Source organism: Oncorhynchus gorbuscha, linkage group LG02 (genome assembly GCF_021184085.1).
Source record: "Oncorhynchus gorbuscha isolate QuinsamMale2020 ecotype Even-year linkage group LG02, OgorEven_v1.0, whole genome shotgun sequence".
Classification (NCBI taxonomy): domain Eukaryota; kingdom Metazoa; phylum Chordata; class Actinopteri; order Salmoniformes; family Salmonidae; genus Oncorhynchus; species Oncorhynchus gorbuscha.
In genome coordinates, this window is record NC_060174.1 from 83423572 (window position 1) to 83439510 (window position 15939).

The window sequence follows — 15939 nt, forward strand, 5'->3', positions numbered from 1 at the left end:
ATCAGAGCACAAAAGATAAGCAGATAGCCTCACCGACCCCCACAGACTCAGTTATTGAGGCATGGCTGAAATTCAGAGCCATTGTATTTATATAAGGCTGCAAACACAAACTGAAATGGACATTAACACAGTCACACACAATGTGGTGGCTGAAGCCACAAACTCATTTGCTGATCGATAGTTTTTTTTGTTTTTTAAATAAGATTCCCTTTCATGATTGTGAGATGAATCACAGATTAACTTTGAATAGATTTTTTTTTTTTTGACAGCGCTTCTTTGATCAACATTCAAGGCATTATTTTTTTATTGACTGCTTTTCAGGAGTGGCCCTCATTTACAGTTCCGCAGGTTGCTACTTTAGCATCCTTTGATTGCTTTACTTAGCCTAAGATACTGTCTCAGTCACCTTGTGTGTTTTGAGTTTATGGCTGTAGCCTGCAGACTTCTATATACCCCTCTAGCAAAATGCTGCTTGGAAGATCAAGTCTGGAGCTATTAATAGCCCTTGTCAGAGCTGCAGCCCGTCACACTACAGCAGCTGTGCTTGTTCCCTATCCGCTTGCACATGTCACACTCCTCGCCTCCTCAGTCTCTACTAGAAAGACTCCTTCAATTACCTCTACTGGCTGTGGGCCTGTGATACTGACACACTGGGATGAGCTGTACTAGGGACGAACAATACACACTGGGAGATACCAGGGATCAGCATCTGGTAGCCTTGAACTAAATTATGTTTTATCAGCAACTTAATTTCTCAAAACAAGCACCTATTAAGTTTGTTGAACAATTTGATTTGATTATAGCATTAAAGTAATTCACTAGTGTGTATTTTCTTATTGGGCCCTCAGGTTCAAGATGGCCCTCCAGTAGATATCTTTGAATACAATACTGATATTAGACCCCTCACAATGCCAGGTTAGTGGTTCTCATCAGAAAGGGCCTTTAGCGAGAGACCTCAGGAAATTAAACGGGAATCCTGAAAATAAAATGTTTTATTGGAATGTGTAATGATCACAAGTCACGAAAGTAGTAAGATATTATGCAGGTATGTGACTAAAGCAGTGGAGGAGGGAAAAGTACATCTGACCTATGGCGTGAAGGGCAACCATGCAAGGCAATGGTCTTTGAGACTGTTAGTCTGTCGAGTTTCTCTGGCTATGTACTATAGACCATGTAAGAGTTCCAGACAGACCTACCTCTGAAGTATCGAAGAAGGATGCTCAAATTATGTATTCATGAAACACACCAGATAATGGGATGTCTGAGGACTCCATCGTAATTATAGGTTCACATCAACACAGAGCAACTTAATCATAGACAGCTAGCTAGCTCATCAGCATATAACATTTTTATTTATTTATTCAGGAACAGGCTGACTAAAGTCACAAAAGTAGTTTGACTCTGATTGAGGGCTGTTAGGCATTTGAGGTTCTCCTTATGGAATGTGATTGGTCCAAAACAGAACACTCCTGCCACCGGCAACTGGCAGTTTATTATCACTATCATCTTATAGTACCATACTAGTTTAGTTGAATTCAAACAAGTGACTACAGTCAGGTAGGCTAGCTGTATCTGCATTGTATTCTCCTTTCCCCATATTGTCTTTTCTGCTCTTTTGCACACCAGTATTTCTACTTGCACATCTATCATTACTTGCTACTATGGCCTATTTATTGCCTCACCACCTCATGCCATTTGCACACACTGTATATAGACTTTTTTCTATTGTGTTATTAACTGTACGTTTGTTTATTCCATGTGTAACTCTGTGTCGCACTGCTTTGCTTTATCTTGGCCAGGTTGCAATTCTAAATGATAACTTGTTCTCAACTAGCCTACCAGGTGAAATAAAAATAAATAAAACATTTCATTGAATACAACCCTACAGGAAACAAGTGTGTCCTTGTGTTCCGCCTTATTCCTACGTTTTACCAAAGGTTACTTACATTCAAGCATGGCATGTTCATTTATTGCTGTATTTAGCAGTTCAGAGGACCTGAACAGGCCGATATGTTGGCAACCACGTCTAGCCTCAAGTATTTTATTACATTTAGACCTTATTCTTTTTACAGTATATCATTAACAGTCTCATATCGGGGTTTGGTCGGAGTTGTGTTTGTATATAAACACCCTTATGTGCTTCTACAGTTCACCCTATGTGCTTCTACCGTTGTTTGTTTGCGAGTGGAGCGTAAAGGTGGACTGGATTACTCCATTTAACAGAATTCTCCCTATGGTTGGCTGTTTTGGTTTCAGAGGACTAATTGAGATGGGTTTGTGTACGGAATTTGTATAGCTACCTCTGGGGATTATATGCTCAAGTGTGCACCTTCAAGACATCCGAGCAGAGAGAATGCATCAGCAGATGTCAACCTCAATCCCACTCCAAATAGGGCTTTGACATTAGCAATGTCATACATCGATCAACGTCCAGGTGAGTCAAACAACGTAAGCCAATCTGTCTGTTTGGAGCGACTCCCAGATGCTGGAAAGTTCCTTTAGTGTACTTGAACGAGTTCAGAATTTTTACAGCAAGGAGTTGGTTTAGCTGCCTCCAGTTCAAGAAAATGTCAGATGGATAGGGTGGTACTCTCCATCCCTGATCAAGTCAGATAGCAGCAAAACAGAGGGCTGTTACATGTTAATACTGTAGCTTCACAGGACAGAAATGTCAGCCATGGAGGTCCTAGGGAGGTTTACTGTACCAATGGCCCTCAATGCCACTCTGGTGCGCACCCCACCGTCACTGAGTAAATCACATGAGGGCACAGCGTTCGTTTCTTAGTGCCCGTTGGAAGCGAATGGTTGCATGGACGTGTTTGCAGCGGGCACAGCCCACACTGCGCAGAGCCTCCCCGAACAGCAGAAGCACGTGCCAGTTGAATTTGGCCGAACACTCTACGTAGCCACACTTCCAGTTCTTCCTCACCAGGTCGGACATGTTGTGGCGGGGGATAACACGCCCCCGCTGCAAGTCCCGCTTGTTCCCCACGACCAGGATGGGCATGTCGCCTGTGCCCAACACCCTGGAGAGGAAAAGAGACACCGAATGAGAGGTAAGACACCTGTGGACATCTAAAGCATTGTGGTCCTCTGTAGCTCAGTTGGTAGAGCATGGCGCTTGTAACGCCAGGGTAGTGGGTTCAATCCCCGGGACCACCCATACGTAGAATGTATGCACACATGACTGTAAGTCGCTTTGGATAAAAGTGTCTGCTAAATGGCATATATTATTATTCAACACAGTGGTTGCTTTTCTGTGGTCATTTGAACAGAAACACAGCATCACATGAAAGCCAGGCTTAGCTATGACTGACACAGATTTGTACCTCAGTTATAGTTGATGCTATTGAGGCAGCGTTCTCAAATCCCCTGCCCTGCCAACTCTGTCAAACTAATTAAGACGTTTTATCAGGAAGTCTTCGTAGGGAGAGGATTAAGGGACATTTCTGTTTGGAGTTATTCATGACCAAAAACAAGGGGTGCAACTTTCACTGGGTACGGGGCCACATTCTGGAATTGCATTTTTGTCCCTCCAAGTTATCATTGGAATGTGATACAAAATGAGGCAACTGTGTACTGACTGGTTGGATAGGTTTTGGAGTGTTAAATTTTTTATCCAGTTGGATAAACCTTGGGTTTCTGTGGTGAGCGTTCATTGTGCGTGTTCTGTATACAGTGTGTGTACAGAGTATACTGTGCATTTGAAAAGTATTCAGACCCATTTACTTTCTCCACATTTTGTTAAAGTGACTCCCCATCCTGTATGAGGGAGCGTAATCATCGACTGATACTAATTAGCATAACGCAACAGACAAATATTCCTAGAAAATATTCCTATTCATGAAAATCACAAGTGAAATATATTGACACAGCTTAGCCTTTCGTTAATCACCCTGTTAACTTTTTCAGATTTTCAAATTATGCTTTACAGCCAACGCTAGACAAGCATTTGTGTAAGTTTATCGATAGCCTAGCATAAGATAATTTGGTCACGGAGATCAGAAAAGCAATCAAATTAAATCGTTTACGGAGCAAAGTACAGAGAGATCCTTAATGAAAACCAGCTCCAGAGCGCTCAGTACCTCAGACTGGGGTAAAGGTTAAAAATCCAACAGGACAACGACCCTAAGCACACAGTCAAGACAATGGAATGGCTTCGGGACAAGTCTCTGAATGTTCTTGAGTGGCCCAGCCAGAGCCCGGACTTGAACCTGATCAAACAATCTCTGGGGAGACCTAAAGAATAGCTGTGCAGCGTACCTTCCCATCCAACCTGACAAAGCTTGAAAGGATCTGCAGAAAAGAATGGGAGAAACTCCCCAAATACGGGTGTGCTGCCAAAGGTGATTCAACAAAGTACCGAGTAAAGGGTCTGAATACTTATGAAAATGTGATATTTATTTTTTGATATACATTTGCAAATATTTCTAAAACCCTGTATTTGCTTTGTCATTGTGGGGTATTGTGTGTAGATTGAGGGGGGAAAAAAACAATTTAATACATTTTAGAATAAGGCTCTAACGTAACAAAATATGGAAAAAGTCAAGCGGTCTGAATACTTTCCGAATGCACTGTATCTGTAGTCAGATATATGTGAGTAAGATCCAAGGTGTCACCCTCCTCTCCCCATCCCAGGCCTCTGTGTTCAGCTTTTGTCTCTTATCTCCTGAAGATGATGATAGTTCTTGTGACAGTTCCCTCTTTCCCTAAGAAATAAATAGCTTTTCCTCAACTGTCAGTTCCTTATATTGATTTCAAAAGAATGTAGCCTACTGCTCCAAATGTTGATTTTACAAGCATGTGCTGCAAAACAGTTAGCACGTAAATCTAACAAATCAAATGATTTGTGCATAATCATAACTGGGCGAGCCCACCCAATAAATGGATGACTGGGAGATGAATGGCTGTGACAGGACCGGTCACTGACACCATTAGCCTCTGTATGGCCTTGGCAATGTGGTGCTGTCAGAGTGGGCACTGATTGACGGCCTCACATTCACACACCCCACCCCTACTGTCACCACTAGAACAGCTGTGACGTCCACTTTCACGTCCCAGCGCCACGGAGAGGAATGTGTGGATTCAAGAGGAAGCCTTATTGACTTTTCAAAACTGAGGCCAAGGGGGTTGGTTGGGTCAAACCTACAGTAAATCCTATGCCTCGATACATTTTCACCATGGTGTGTTATGAAGAATTTCAATTAAGTTAGACATCTTTTATAATACATTAGATATTACAACTTCTTTATTACAATAGCAGTACATACATTAAGTACATTGCAGAAAAATCTCAGCCAACCAGCTGTCAGTCTAGTCCCAGGCAGCCAGCCAGCTGTCAGTCTAGTCCCTGGCTCATTAGCAGATTTGGAGATAATATTAAACAACCCATCTCTCCCTCTGTGTGTGTGAGAGTGAGACATGTGAGACGTGCAAGAGAGATGGTGGTGTGAAGATGATTTCATTGTAAATTAAACACGTGTTTGCCACCAAGGTCATCAGCTGCCTCACAACGACAAGTCATGTGGTTGCAAGCTAATGGCTCTCAGAATCAGTCTCCACTCCCCTGACACGTATCACACGTCCGTCCCTCCAAACATCACATCATGTCACTATCCCACACTGACATCAGTCTAAGACAAACACCAGGCTTGTTTCCCAACCCTGTTATTAGGACACACAGTCTCTCTGATTAAAGCTATCTGGGCTCCCAGGAGGGATGGTTTGCGCAAATTGCTTTGACTAATTATATGACACAGAATTGGTTTAGCAGCTGCCTGGTTTGGGAGAGATGTATCGACCTGAAAAGCAAGCGAGCACTACTGACATGAAATTTGTGGATTCGCAAGGAATGGTTATTGATTTTTTTTCGGGCCAAGAGGGGTGGTTTGTTAAAAAAAATAATCTAATGTTTCTGGATACATTTCATCCACAGTGAAAGATCGGCTTGGTAACAGTTCTATCAAACTGGGACTTAACTTTTTACCTTGGTAAGATAACCACTTGTTTTGTAACAATTATCTGTTGAGTGTCTATTGTGAGTGTCTATAAAGTGGGTGTTGTTAACTGTTTTCATCACACCATTCCACACTGCATTCGCTTCCAACAACATCTAAAAAAATACAGAATTCAATAGAACATATAAAAGAGGCGGCAGGGTAGCCTAGTGGTTAGAGCGTTGGACTACTAACCAAAAGGTTGCAAGTTTAAATCCCCGAGCTGACAAGATACAAATCTGTCGTTCTGCCCCTGAACAGGCAGTTTAACCCACTGTTCCTTGGCCGTCATTGAAAATAAGAATTTGTTCTTAACTGACTTGCTTAGTTAAATAAAGGTTAAAAAAAGACAATGGAGTGATTGTGAAGAGAAGCCAAAGTGATTATGAAGACATTTGACCCTGGCAGTCTGAGCCACTCATGTTGATTTCAGTCCAAATGTTAAATAAATGTTCTATGTGAGTGTGGCGGTGGAGGCTCCTGATTGCGGCCTAGGCTTCTCTATTCATAGCGAGCCATAATTACGGCTGAGTTCAAAGAGCTGGTGCCAGCCGGCCCTATTTGGCATGCAAGCCATGTCCTCACCTGGTCTCTAGGATCTGCTGGCGCATGGTCTTGATGTATTCGAAGCTGTCGAAGCAGCAGATGTCATAGACCAGGATGTAGACGTGAGCGCTACGGATACCTCGGCAGCAGGTGTCTGTCCACTCCTGGAGGAGGGAGGGGAGAGGAAAGAGGAAGGAAGGAGACAGGAGGGAGAAGAGAAGACACAGGGAAGGCTCTCCTTAGGAAGCAGTACCTGTTTGTCTGGTAATACTCAGATGCACTGTTTGATACATTTTGAATGTGACGGAAAGATTTATTTTAAATAGTAGCACGGAGACCAATAGTCTTCACCTATTCTATGCACGCACAGCTTTTGTACACTTTTTTCAGAATGATGTTAGTCTAGTTAATTTGCTGAAATTACTTGCAACATAGCATAGTCTCTGGTCAATATGACAAAAACACAATCGGCTCTCTTTTGTAATTTTAATTTCTGCTTTATGATTGGCTCCTCGCTGTGAGAAATATTGTTTGCAAGCAAGTGCTTGCCTTGCATAGCTTTTCAAAAAGACCTCAAGCACCTCCATTGCAAATGAAAACAATGATTATCTTATAAATTATCAATTGAGTGTGAAATTTGATTAGTTATACCCAAAACTGTGGTTAATATGTGGACTTCAACACAATATTACTTTCTTTAAATGAGTAAGCCAAACTAGTAATGACATTTTCTGAGGTCTCAGTTCCATTCAACAGTTTCAGTTCAATATTTTGTTCTGTGACTGTAAAATTGTGTCTAGACATGATGAGAAATCTCTGGTGTATTGAAAGGTCAACTTTCATTCAAACTTTATGACTGCAAAGCTGCCAGTGTTGTGTTTGAAACCACCTAAAGCAAGACCGAGACCGATTCAAGACCAAGACCTGAGGGGGGAGAGACCAAGTCAAGACAAAGACTGGGGGGTGAACAAGGGGTCCGAGACCAAGTCAAGTCCGAGACCAGAAAAATGCAAGTCCAATTCAAAGCCATGATTGTAATTTTGGTAAATCACCACCATAAGAGTTCGAAATGTCCAGTATTTCTGTGTTCATATTTCAGAACAACATATGGATTCTTTAGACATTCAGAATAGTCCCTGCTGCTGAGGGAAAATAGAGCCACTCTACAAATTATTACTAAGTCAAACACAGTGGGGAACAATGAGCCTTCAGAGAAGGGCTAAGGATTTATAAAATAATTATTATAATAATATAGAAATAATTATAATTATTTGATTATTTTCAATGAATTTCTAATTTAATCTCATCAGTTTTTGTTGGAAAGGAAAGGTTTCAAACTGAAAATAAATATCCAATCAGGATTTTTCTTTGCTTGTCTCTGGGGGATACATCCAGCGAGCTTAGTCAGCCATTGGCTAGGCCATCAGAAGTTATATAAAGGCATCTGCCATTCAATTGTATTAGTTAAAAAAGTATGGAAACTTCTGCCTTCTTGAAGGCCAACAGGTCACTTCTACTCAATAGTGAGTAGTAGTTTTACTACGGTCTAGCTAGCTAGCTTTGGTTGTTGGCTAGTTTTCAGTGGCAGCAGGTTTTATCAAAGAGGAGGTTGTTGCTAATTTGTTAGCGTCTCCCTTTTCATGAATAACTTTCAACAAGAAGTAACGTTTCAAATGATCATCATCTGGTGAGTGGAACTGTGTTTTTTTTATATTTATTACAGTGTGCTTGGTGTTAGCCATCTCTTTGAAAATAAGTTGTGTGTGAAACATTGTTGCATTTCATGTGGAACTGACAGCATTTTAGCAACGTGAAATCTTATTAGAAACTGTTCATATACACCCACAGGAAGAATATTACACTTTGTTTTAAACATTCTGACATGTGACCACTTAGGTATGGTCATTTTCACATTTGACATAAATTCTTAGCATCCAGAATTCCCAAACATTCTAAGGCATTTGTGATAATTCTACCGCAGTAGATCGGGAAAAGGGATGTGCCGGGACCATCGACACAGATCAGGGGGTTATCAATCAGAGCTACAGTAGACCTTTATACAAACAAGCCATTTGCCACACGGGCCTGTCATCATTCACTTTGAACTGGACTGTGTGTTTACAGGCAGTTGCAACAGCGCGACTTTCGATCATTAGAACACATTTGTCAAAAGCCACAAAATAAACCTGAATGGATTTCTACAAATATGTAAACACCACGGACATCTTACAAAACATGAAAAGGTAGGCTCTCTCTCCCTCAGTTATGCACATCAACAACAACAAGAGCAACAACTAATCCTAGCCATAGCAAGTTAGGCTCAAATCTAACAAAGGAACATTCGATAAAACATCTCAATTTTTGAGCAAGGTGGCAGTCATAATTGCACTGATAAACGATGGAGAATTGTAGCCTCCTCATTCTTTTACAGCTTCCCTGCCCAATGCATGCTTGTCCCAACCAAGCACTCAATTAACTGGCTAAAGTTAGCTAGCTTGCTACTTCCAAACAAATGAGAGAACAGAGCTGGTGAGGCTGTTTACATGTGATCTAGTGCGTTCTTGAATAACTTACTTTTTTTGCCTGCGTTTACTGACACCCGTCATATTCAGCAGGTGTTGCATGTTGGTAAATTCATCAGTTGTTCTGTCCTCTGGCACATTCAGATGAGGGCTCTCAAATCCGAGTAGATAGCCAGAGTGAATTTGCCAATACAAGAGAAATGCTAACTGTATAACAGTCGTTGAAGTTCTTGCTAACTAACCAAATGACTCCTGCATCTCTAGCTGTGTATGTATAGCCACCGAAAAACGATGAAGGGAAAATTCAGTCACTCACCCACTCCTCCAGTCTTATGACATGACAGCTTGCTAGCTAGCTGCTAGGAGAATATCTAGCTAACGTTAGGCTCTGTGTTTTTAGCTTGCTACATAAAGAGATACGCTAGCCTATTAGCCATGTTATGACTGACTTGTGATCATTGCCCTTGCTAGTTTAATTGTATTGACATTACTAGCCTTCGTTATATTAGTCCGTTTTTGTCCAGAATATTGAGTCATTGAAACTCGAACAGTGCATCCCGAATGGAGGCAGCAAACTATGTACCAGGCCAGCTGTGATTTACAACCTGATAGCAATATTTTTTTGACTCTCCAGAAATGTATTTGTGAATTATATTAATCATGCATTTAACTGCATCTATCTACATTCTACAATGCCTTAGTGTACGTCATGGAACTGAGTCAAAGAGTACCTATTTTTAAAACCTCTTATAAAGTTGGTTTTGTGGCATAAACAGGGAATTTGATAATTTTGACTTATGATTGTCTTTTTGTTTCATAACTGTAAATTAGTTCAAACGCTGTCAGCTCCACTTTAAACTTTAGGTCACTGGTTACTTTGTGTGCTAAACATCAAATATTTTTTTCAATGGGAAGTGATAGTTGTACATTTTGATTGGGAAATGCTTAATGGTTTTGTTTTCTTATGATTGAGACCTACTGGAATATTATGTACGAGTTTATGGTTATCCTTTAACATCATGCTGTGTTTGACTGCTGTCTTTCCATCGGCCCTATGCAGTGGTGCCTGGAGAAGTGAGAATACTCTATGCCAAAAAGTTCCCAAACGGCCCACCCAGCGAAGGAAAGGCACCCTAAGTGAATTTTTTTTAATGAGTTTTCCTGTAAATTCTATTTTAAAAAATCACTCACAAAATTGCTCTTTTTTTTTAAATATAAAAATATAAAAATGTGATGGTCTAAGTCCACAACAATGCTTAAATCACATCAATCTGATTGGGTGGGCATGTCAGGGCCTGGCTCTCCAGTGGGCGGGCCTGGGTGCAGTGGTTGGGCCTCTGTCCACCTAGGCCCATCCATGTCTACATGCCTGATGCAAACAGTGCATGATGACAATTGCACATCACAAATAGCCTACTAACCAACACTTCAGACTAAACTTTTTCAATACCTGGTTTGTATACCCATTCAGTGGGCAGAGGGAGGTGGGGGGGTTGGTTTATCTTAGGTCTCCCCATCTCAGGTCTCCCCACTGGAAGCCCGAGGTAGGGGGAGCGGGGGAATCTATCAAATAGCACACCTCTAACTTTGTACAGTAGTAATGCAATTAGTAAAATCAGTCACACTACAAAATGCTACCAAATAAACCACAATTCATTCATAATACTGTGAATATATAGTTTCACAGACATATTGTTGCATTTTTTTCTGGTTTGTGCAAAATCATTAAGAATAATATAAAACCAGTCTGCACACCACCAAGGTTAATTGGTTTAGTCTTGACTCTTTGTTGACAGTGTTGGGGGATGGGTAATGTATTGATGCTGGAGTGCCAAATCAACACAATTATTTTTCTATGTCTTTTTGATATTTAGAAGCTATTTTTGTTTATATTTATACAGTTTTAAATGTTATGATTATTTATTTGTGTTGTTCAAAATGTCTGAATAAAAATTACAGTTAGTGCAGAATGGTGCTTTTTCTTCTTTTTTTTGCGGGGGGGTTGGCCCAGGGAGCCATACAAGCTAGAACCGCCACTGTACCCATTGTTGCCTTAGTTAGTATTTACTGGTAGATATGTTGAATTGAAACGTCTTTTCTACCCTAACGCTACCGATGTCATTATTCTGGGAGCTGCTCCATGCCAAAACCAGTTGAGAGCTGTCCACTCTTGCTGCATGCAGATGATATTCCGCTGAAACGAGACTGTTTGGCGCGCATGTGAATTCATGGCACGTGCTTTGCGATTGTGTAAACTACTTTGTGAATGATTTCTCTATTGTACTACATAATTGATACGTCGTATACCTTCACTACACTACTTTGATACTCATCAGAAGGGATTATAAACAATGCCCACTGAAAAAACTGGGTAAACGGTTTAAATATTTGCGTACCCTCTACTACATCACTGGCCCTTTTAATTCATTCATTTTTTTTTACAAAAAGTGCACTCATACAATAATGCAGGGTAATTCGGTTGCTGTCATTTCAGAATCACGAACCTGTCACAATATATATAAAGGCTGTTAAGATATTAATGTGTCAAGAAAGGAGTGTATATATGGCCTGGTGAAGCTGTTTTATGCGCTGACTGAATGGAAGCTGATAATTATTAGTTTTTTACTCCGCTGGTCTCGGGAAGAAATTACGAGTCCTCACTGTCCGAGACAGAGTCAAGACCGAGACACCAAATATGTGGTCTCGAGTACTACAACAATAAAATCTGCTTTAACAGTATCTTCTGGACAGAGTAATAACCCCATCTAATTTATCCCTCTTATAACAGTGTCCTCAGGAGAGCCCTGTGTTGTATAATACATTCATCTGAGAATATCAGATATTTGAGTAAAGATAAAAACAGATTTCTTCCTTTTATGTGACATCCTAGGTGAATACAGAGAGCAGGTTGTCCGCTTTTCTAACCCAATGACAAAGCTGCTGACTACACACTTTCAGATGTGTGTGAATTTAAATTAAAGGGACTGCGAGGCATCAAAGCAGTGCATACACAGCATCAAATCAGAAGTGCCTTCCTCTCCTCATGTCATGATGTTAAAATGGACCTTTAACCTGCCACACACATCAGTTCCCATCACTTGTGCTTTCGTGGGACAGTACCTGCATTGAGTTCCCGGGGAAGCTGGTGATGGCAGGATAGTCTGTGATCTGCAGGTCGTGCACGTGGCCATTGAGCACAGCAGCAGACAGGTGGACACGGCGGGCGCGGCTGGTTGCCGGGGTGGGCGCCTCGCTGTAGTCATCGTGGAGGAAGCGCTGCACGATGGCAGTCTTGCCCACGCCTTGTGCCCCCAGCACAGCGATGCGGAAGGGAGGCGGCATGCTGCACCCCCCTCGACCCCCCGCTGCTGCTCCACCCCCCTCCCTGTTCTCGCAAACCACCGGCCAGTGCATTCAGGGTTGTGCAGCGCATAGTCCCCACAGGCACAGAGGCAGATGTTGTGGTGGGGGGCACGCTCGGCCACATTCATAGACCACCAGCACCCCCTATCCCACTGGTGGAGAGAGAGAGGGGGGGAGGTAGAGGGATTGGAAGAGAAAGATTGGAGAGAGAGAGGGGAGAAAGACAGAAAAGGGGAAGGAGGGAAAGAGAGGCATAGGGAGACAGAAATTGGGAACACACTTAACAGGTATGGGTAATTTAGTTCATTTGGAGCTTAGGTATGCTAATACTGGATCACTACATTTCTACATGAAAGTGTAGGTTACTTTGGCAAGTGCATTCTTTTTACCACTGCATGCCTTTCATTCATCTACAAAAGGGAAACAAAAGCACTAAGCTGCTAAGCAACCAACTAAAACAAGAAGTCATATACAAGGACACTGGGAAGATGAAATAACATTCTGTGAAAACCAAAGTGCCACTGTGCAATCTAAATTTGATTATTGACAAAATTGAAGCTCAAAATAAAAGTAACTCTAAATATTTATTTTGTCACTCTAAAATCTGTGTATTGCCTTCCAGATGGTTTATTGGAGGTGTGGTTTTGAAGTCAGAAAAGCCTAGACAGACTAGACTAACATTGCTTATCAAGGCATCACTTCACTATCCCTGATAGTTTAAAAAACGTTTCATGAGTAATCTACAAAATGTACACATCTACAATAATCTCCGAGATGCATTACTCCAATATGCCTAACAAAATTCCAACCAAATCTATATCTGAAGCTGCACATCATTAACTCCATTTTTTTTTTGAAGACAACAATCACCATTCAAAAAAAGTTGCCATTCCAACAAATGGAACCAAATTAAATGGGCAATCCGCAGTAGAAACAATAATAAAGCACCTCTCTGACCCTGTTTTGGTAAAAAGCAGAAGGATGGGGGTGGAGAAATGTAACCACTCTCAAATTCACAGACTGCGCTATGGATGCATCTGATCCATCTCTACGCAGACGACACCATTCTGTAGACTTCTGGCTCTTCTTTGGACACTGTGTTAACAGCCCTCCAGGTGAGCTTCAATGCCATATAACTCTCCTTCCGTGGCCTCCAATTGCTCTTCTTTACAAGTAAAACTAAATGCATGCTCTTCAACCGATCGCTGCCTGCACCTGCCCGCCTGTCCAACATCACTACTCTGGACGGTTCTGACTTAGAATATGTGGACAACTACAAATACCTAGGTGTTTGGTTAGACTGTAAACTCTCCTTCCAGACTCACATCAAACCTCTCCAATCTAAAGTTAAATCTAGAATTGGCTTCCTATTTCGCAACAATTCACTCATGCTGCCAAACATACCCTCGTAAAACTGACCATCCTACCGATCCTCGACTTCAGCGATTGTCATTTACAAAATAGCCTCCAATACCCTACTCAATAAATTGTATGCAGTTTATCACAGTGCCATCCATTTAGTCACCAAAGCCCCATATACTACCCACCACTGCGACCTGTACACTCTCGTTGGCTGGCACTCGCTTCATACTCGTCACCAAACCCACTGGCTCCAGGTCATCTACAAGGCCCTGCTAGTCACCCCTTATCTCAGCTCGCTGGTCACCATAGCAGCACCCACCTGTAGCACGCACTCCAGCAGGTATATATATCTCTCTGGTCACCCCCAAAACCAATTGATCCTTTGGCTGCCTCTTTCCAGTTCTCTGCTGCCAATGACTGGAACGAACTATAAAAATCTCTGAAACTGGAAACACTTATCTCCCTCACTAGCTTTAAGCACCAGCTGACAGAGCAGCTCACAGATTACTGCACCTGTACATAGCCCATCTATAATTTAGCCCAAACAACTACCTCTCCCCCTACTGTATTTATTTATTTATTTTGCTCCTTTGCACCCCATTAATTATATCTATACATTGCACATTCTTCCACTGCAAATCTACCATTCCAGTGTTTTACTTGCAATATTGTATTTACTTTGCCACCATGGCCTTTTTTTCCTTTACCTCCCTTATCTCACCTCATTTGCTCACATTGTATATAGACTTATTTTTCTACTGTATTATTGACTGTATGTTTGTTTTACTCCATGTGTAACTCTGTGTTGTTGTATGTGTCGAACTGCTTTGCTTTATCTTGGCCAGGTTGCAATTGTAAATGAGAACTTGTTCTCAACTTTCCTACCTGGTTAAATAAAGGTGAAATATATATATATATTTTAAATGCAAGGACTGACAATCTATGATATCAAAATGCTAGTTTTAACCATGTATTGTGGCTATATAGGGTTTGTTTACATTTACTTTGTTTACAAACATTGGAGTAAAACAATCTTATATTTCGGGTTCTGATGGGGTACTACAGTTAAACTAAGCTCATGAAGCATTTATAAGTTATATTATTCAAGAATCAATGGGTACAAATCAATTATTTATAGGTCCAAAAATGGATGTAGCAATTGCTAATTGCCCCTTTAAGTTTCCCTTCCAAAATATGGACAACAATAAAGAACAAGCGCATCACCTAGTGGAAGAAATGGTAGTAATCTGTACAGAAATGACCTCAGATGAGGTCAACTTTGTAAAGTGGAACATGTATCGATATATAGACTAATATCTAATGTAACACTATCATCCAAAATTCTGTTTGATCAGGAAAAATACCACAATCACATATTAAAAAACAAATATCTCCATCTTTGGATAGGCTTTATGGTTAGCTAATAGGCTTTCATGAAATGCAAAAATAAACGTACGCATGAGACTTACATTCCAACTTTGTGCGAATATAAGCAAGTAGATCTGTAAAAATTAAGAATAAAATTAATTTAAATAGACCATCTTGCAGCTGCAACTCTAAACAACTCCATATGAGTATAATATGATTAAGTCGCTCTGGATAAGAGCGTCTGCTAAATGACTTAAATGTAAATGTACTTGCTTACCGTGCGCACAGGTATTGTGCGGTGCCGATGCCGTACGGTGTAAATTCCAAAGTGCTGCTGCAGATACACCTGCGGTGATGCTGATGTGCGTAGAACCTCATTCGTTGGCTTCTTACTGACATATAACGGTCTCAGGTGGATACAGTGAAGAGTCCTAAAGATACAACCTACTCTCTCGTTAGTGGAGAGACGACACGCGGTCTCAACGCCCGTCATATATTGCAGGCAGCAAAAATCACAAGCCTTCAGTACATCCACGTAATTCATGCAGGCTGGTTTCGTCAAAGACAAGCCTACTTTCGGGGTGAGATCTTAAAGTGTGTAATAGTCTATGGACGTAGGACCATCACATCACGTCTGCTGTAGCAACAGTGTTTAACATCAGACTGCCAAAATATAGTGAACAACCTAGCATTTTAGGGAAAGGTACGTTCCGCACCAGAATGAAACGGGTTGCCAGAGACTTGTCAGAGAAAGCTATCTGAAATTTGAGTGTGAGTGCTAT

The 15939-nt window shown here is 41.2% G+C and overlaps 1 protein-coding gene and 1 long non-coding RNA gene across 2 annotated transcripts; both read right to left on the reverse strand.

Moving 5' to 3' along the window:
• Positions 1-1744: 1744 nt before the first annotated feature.
• LOC124011281 (ras-like protein family member 10B) lies at positions 1745-12406 on the reverse strand. Its single transcript, XM_046324500.1, has 3 exons — positions 12185-12406; positions 6582-6706; positions 1745-3026 (listed from the first exon to the last, which is right to left on the reverse strand). Exons 1-3 carry the CDS (start codon positions 12404-12406, stop codon positions 2756-2758), a joined length of 618 nt encoding a protein of 205 aa, XP_046180456.1. The 3' UTR covers positions 1745-2755.
• A 41-nt stretch (positions 12407-12447) lies between these two features.
• On the reverse strand, positions 12448-15564 carry LOC123994631. Its single transcript, XR_006831682.1, has 3 exons — positions 15435-15564; positions 15259-15291; positions 12448-12579 (listed from the first exon to the last, which is right to left on the reverse strand). It is a non-coding gene; the product is annotated as an uncharacterized LOC123994631 (long non-coding RNA).
• Positions 15565-15939: the final 375 nt, after the last annotated feature.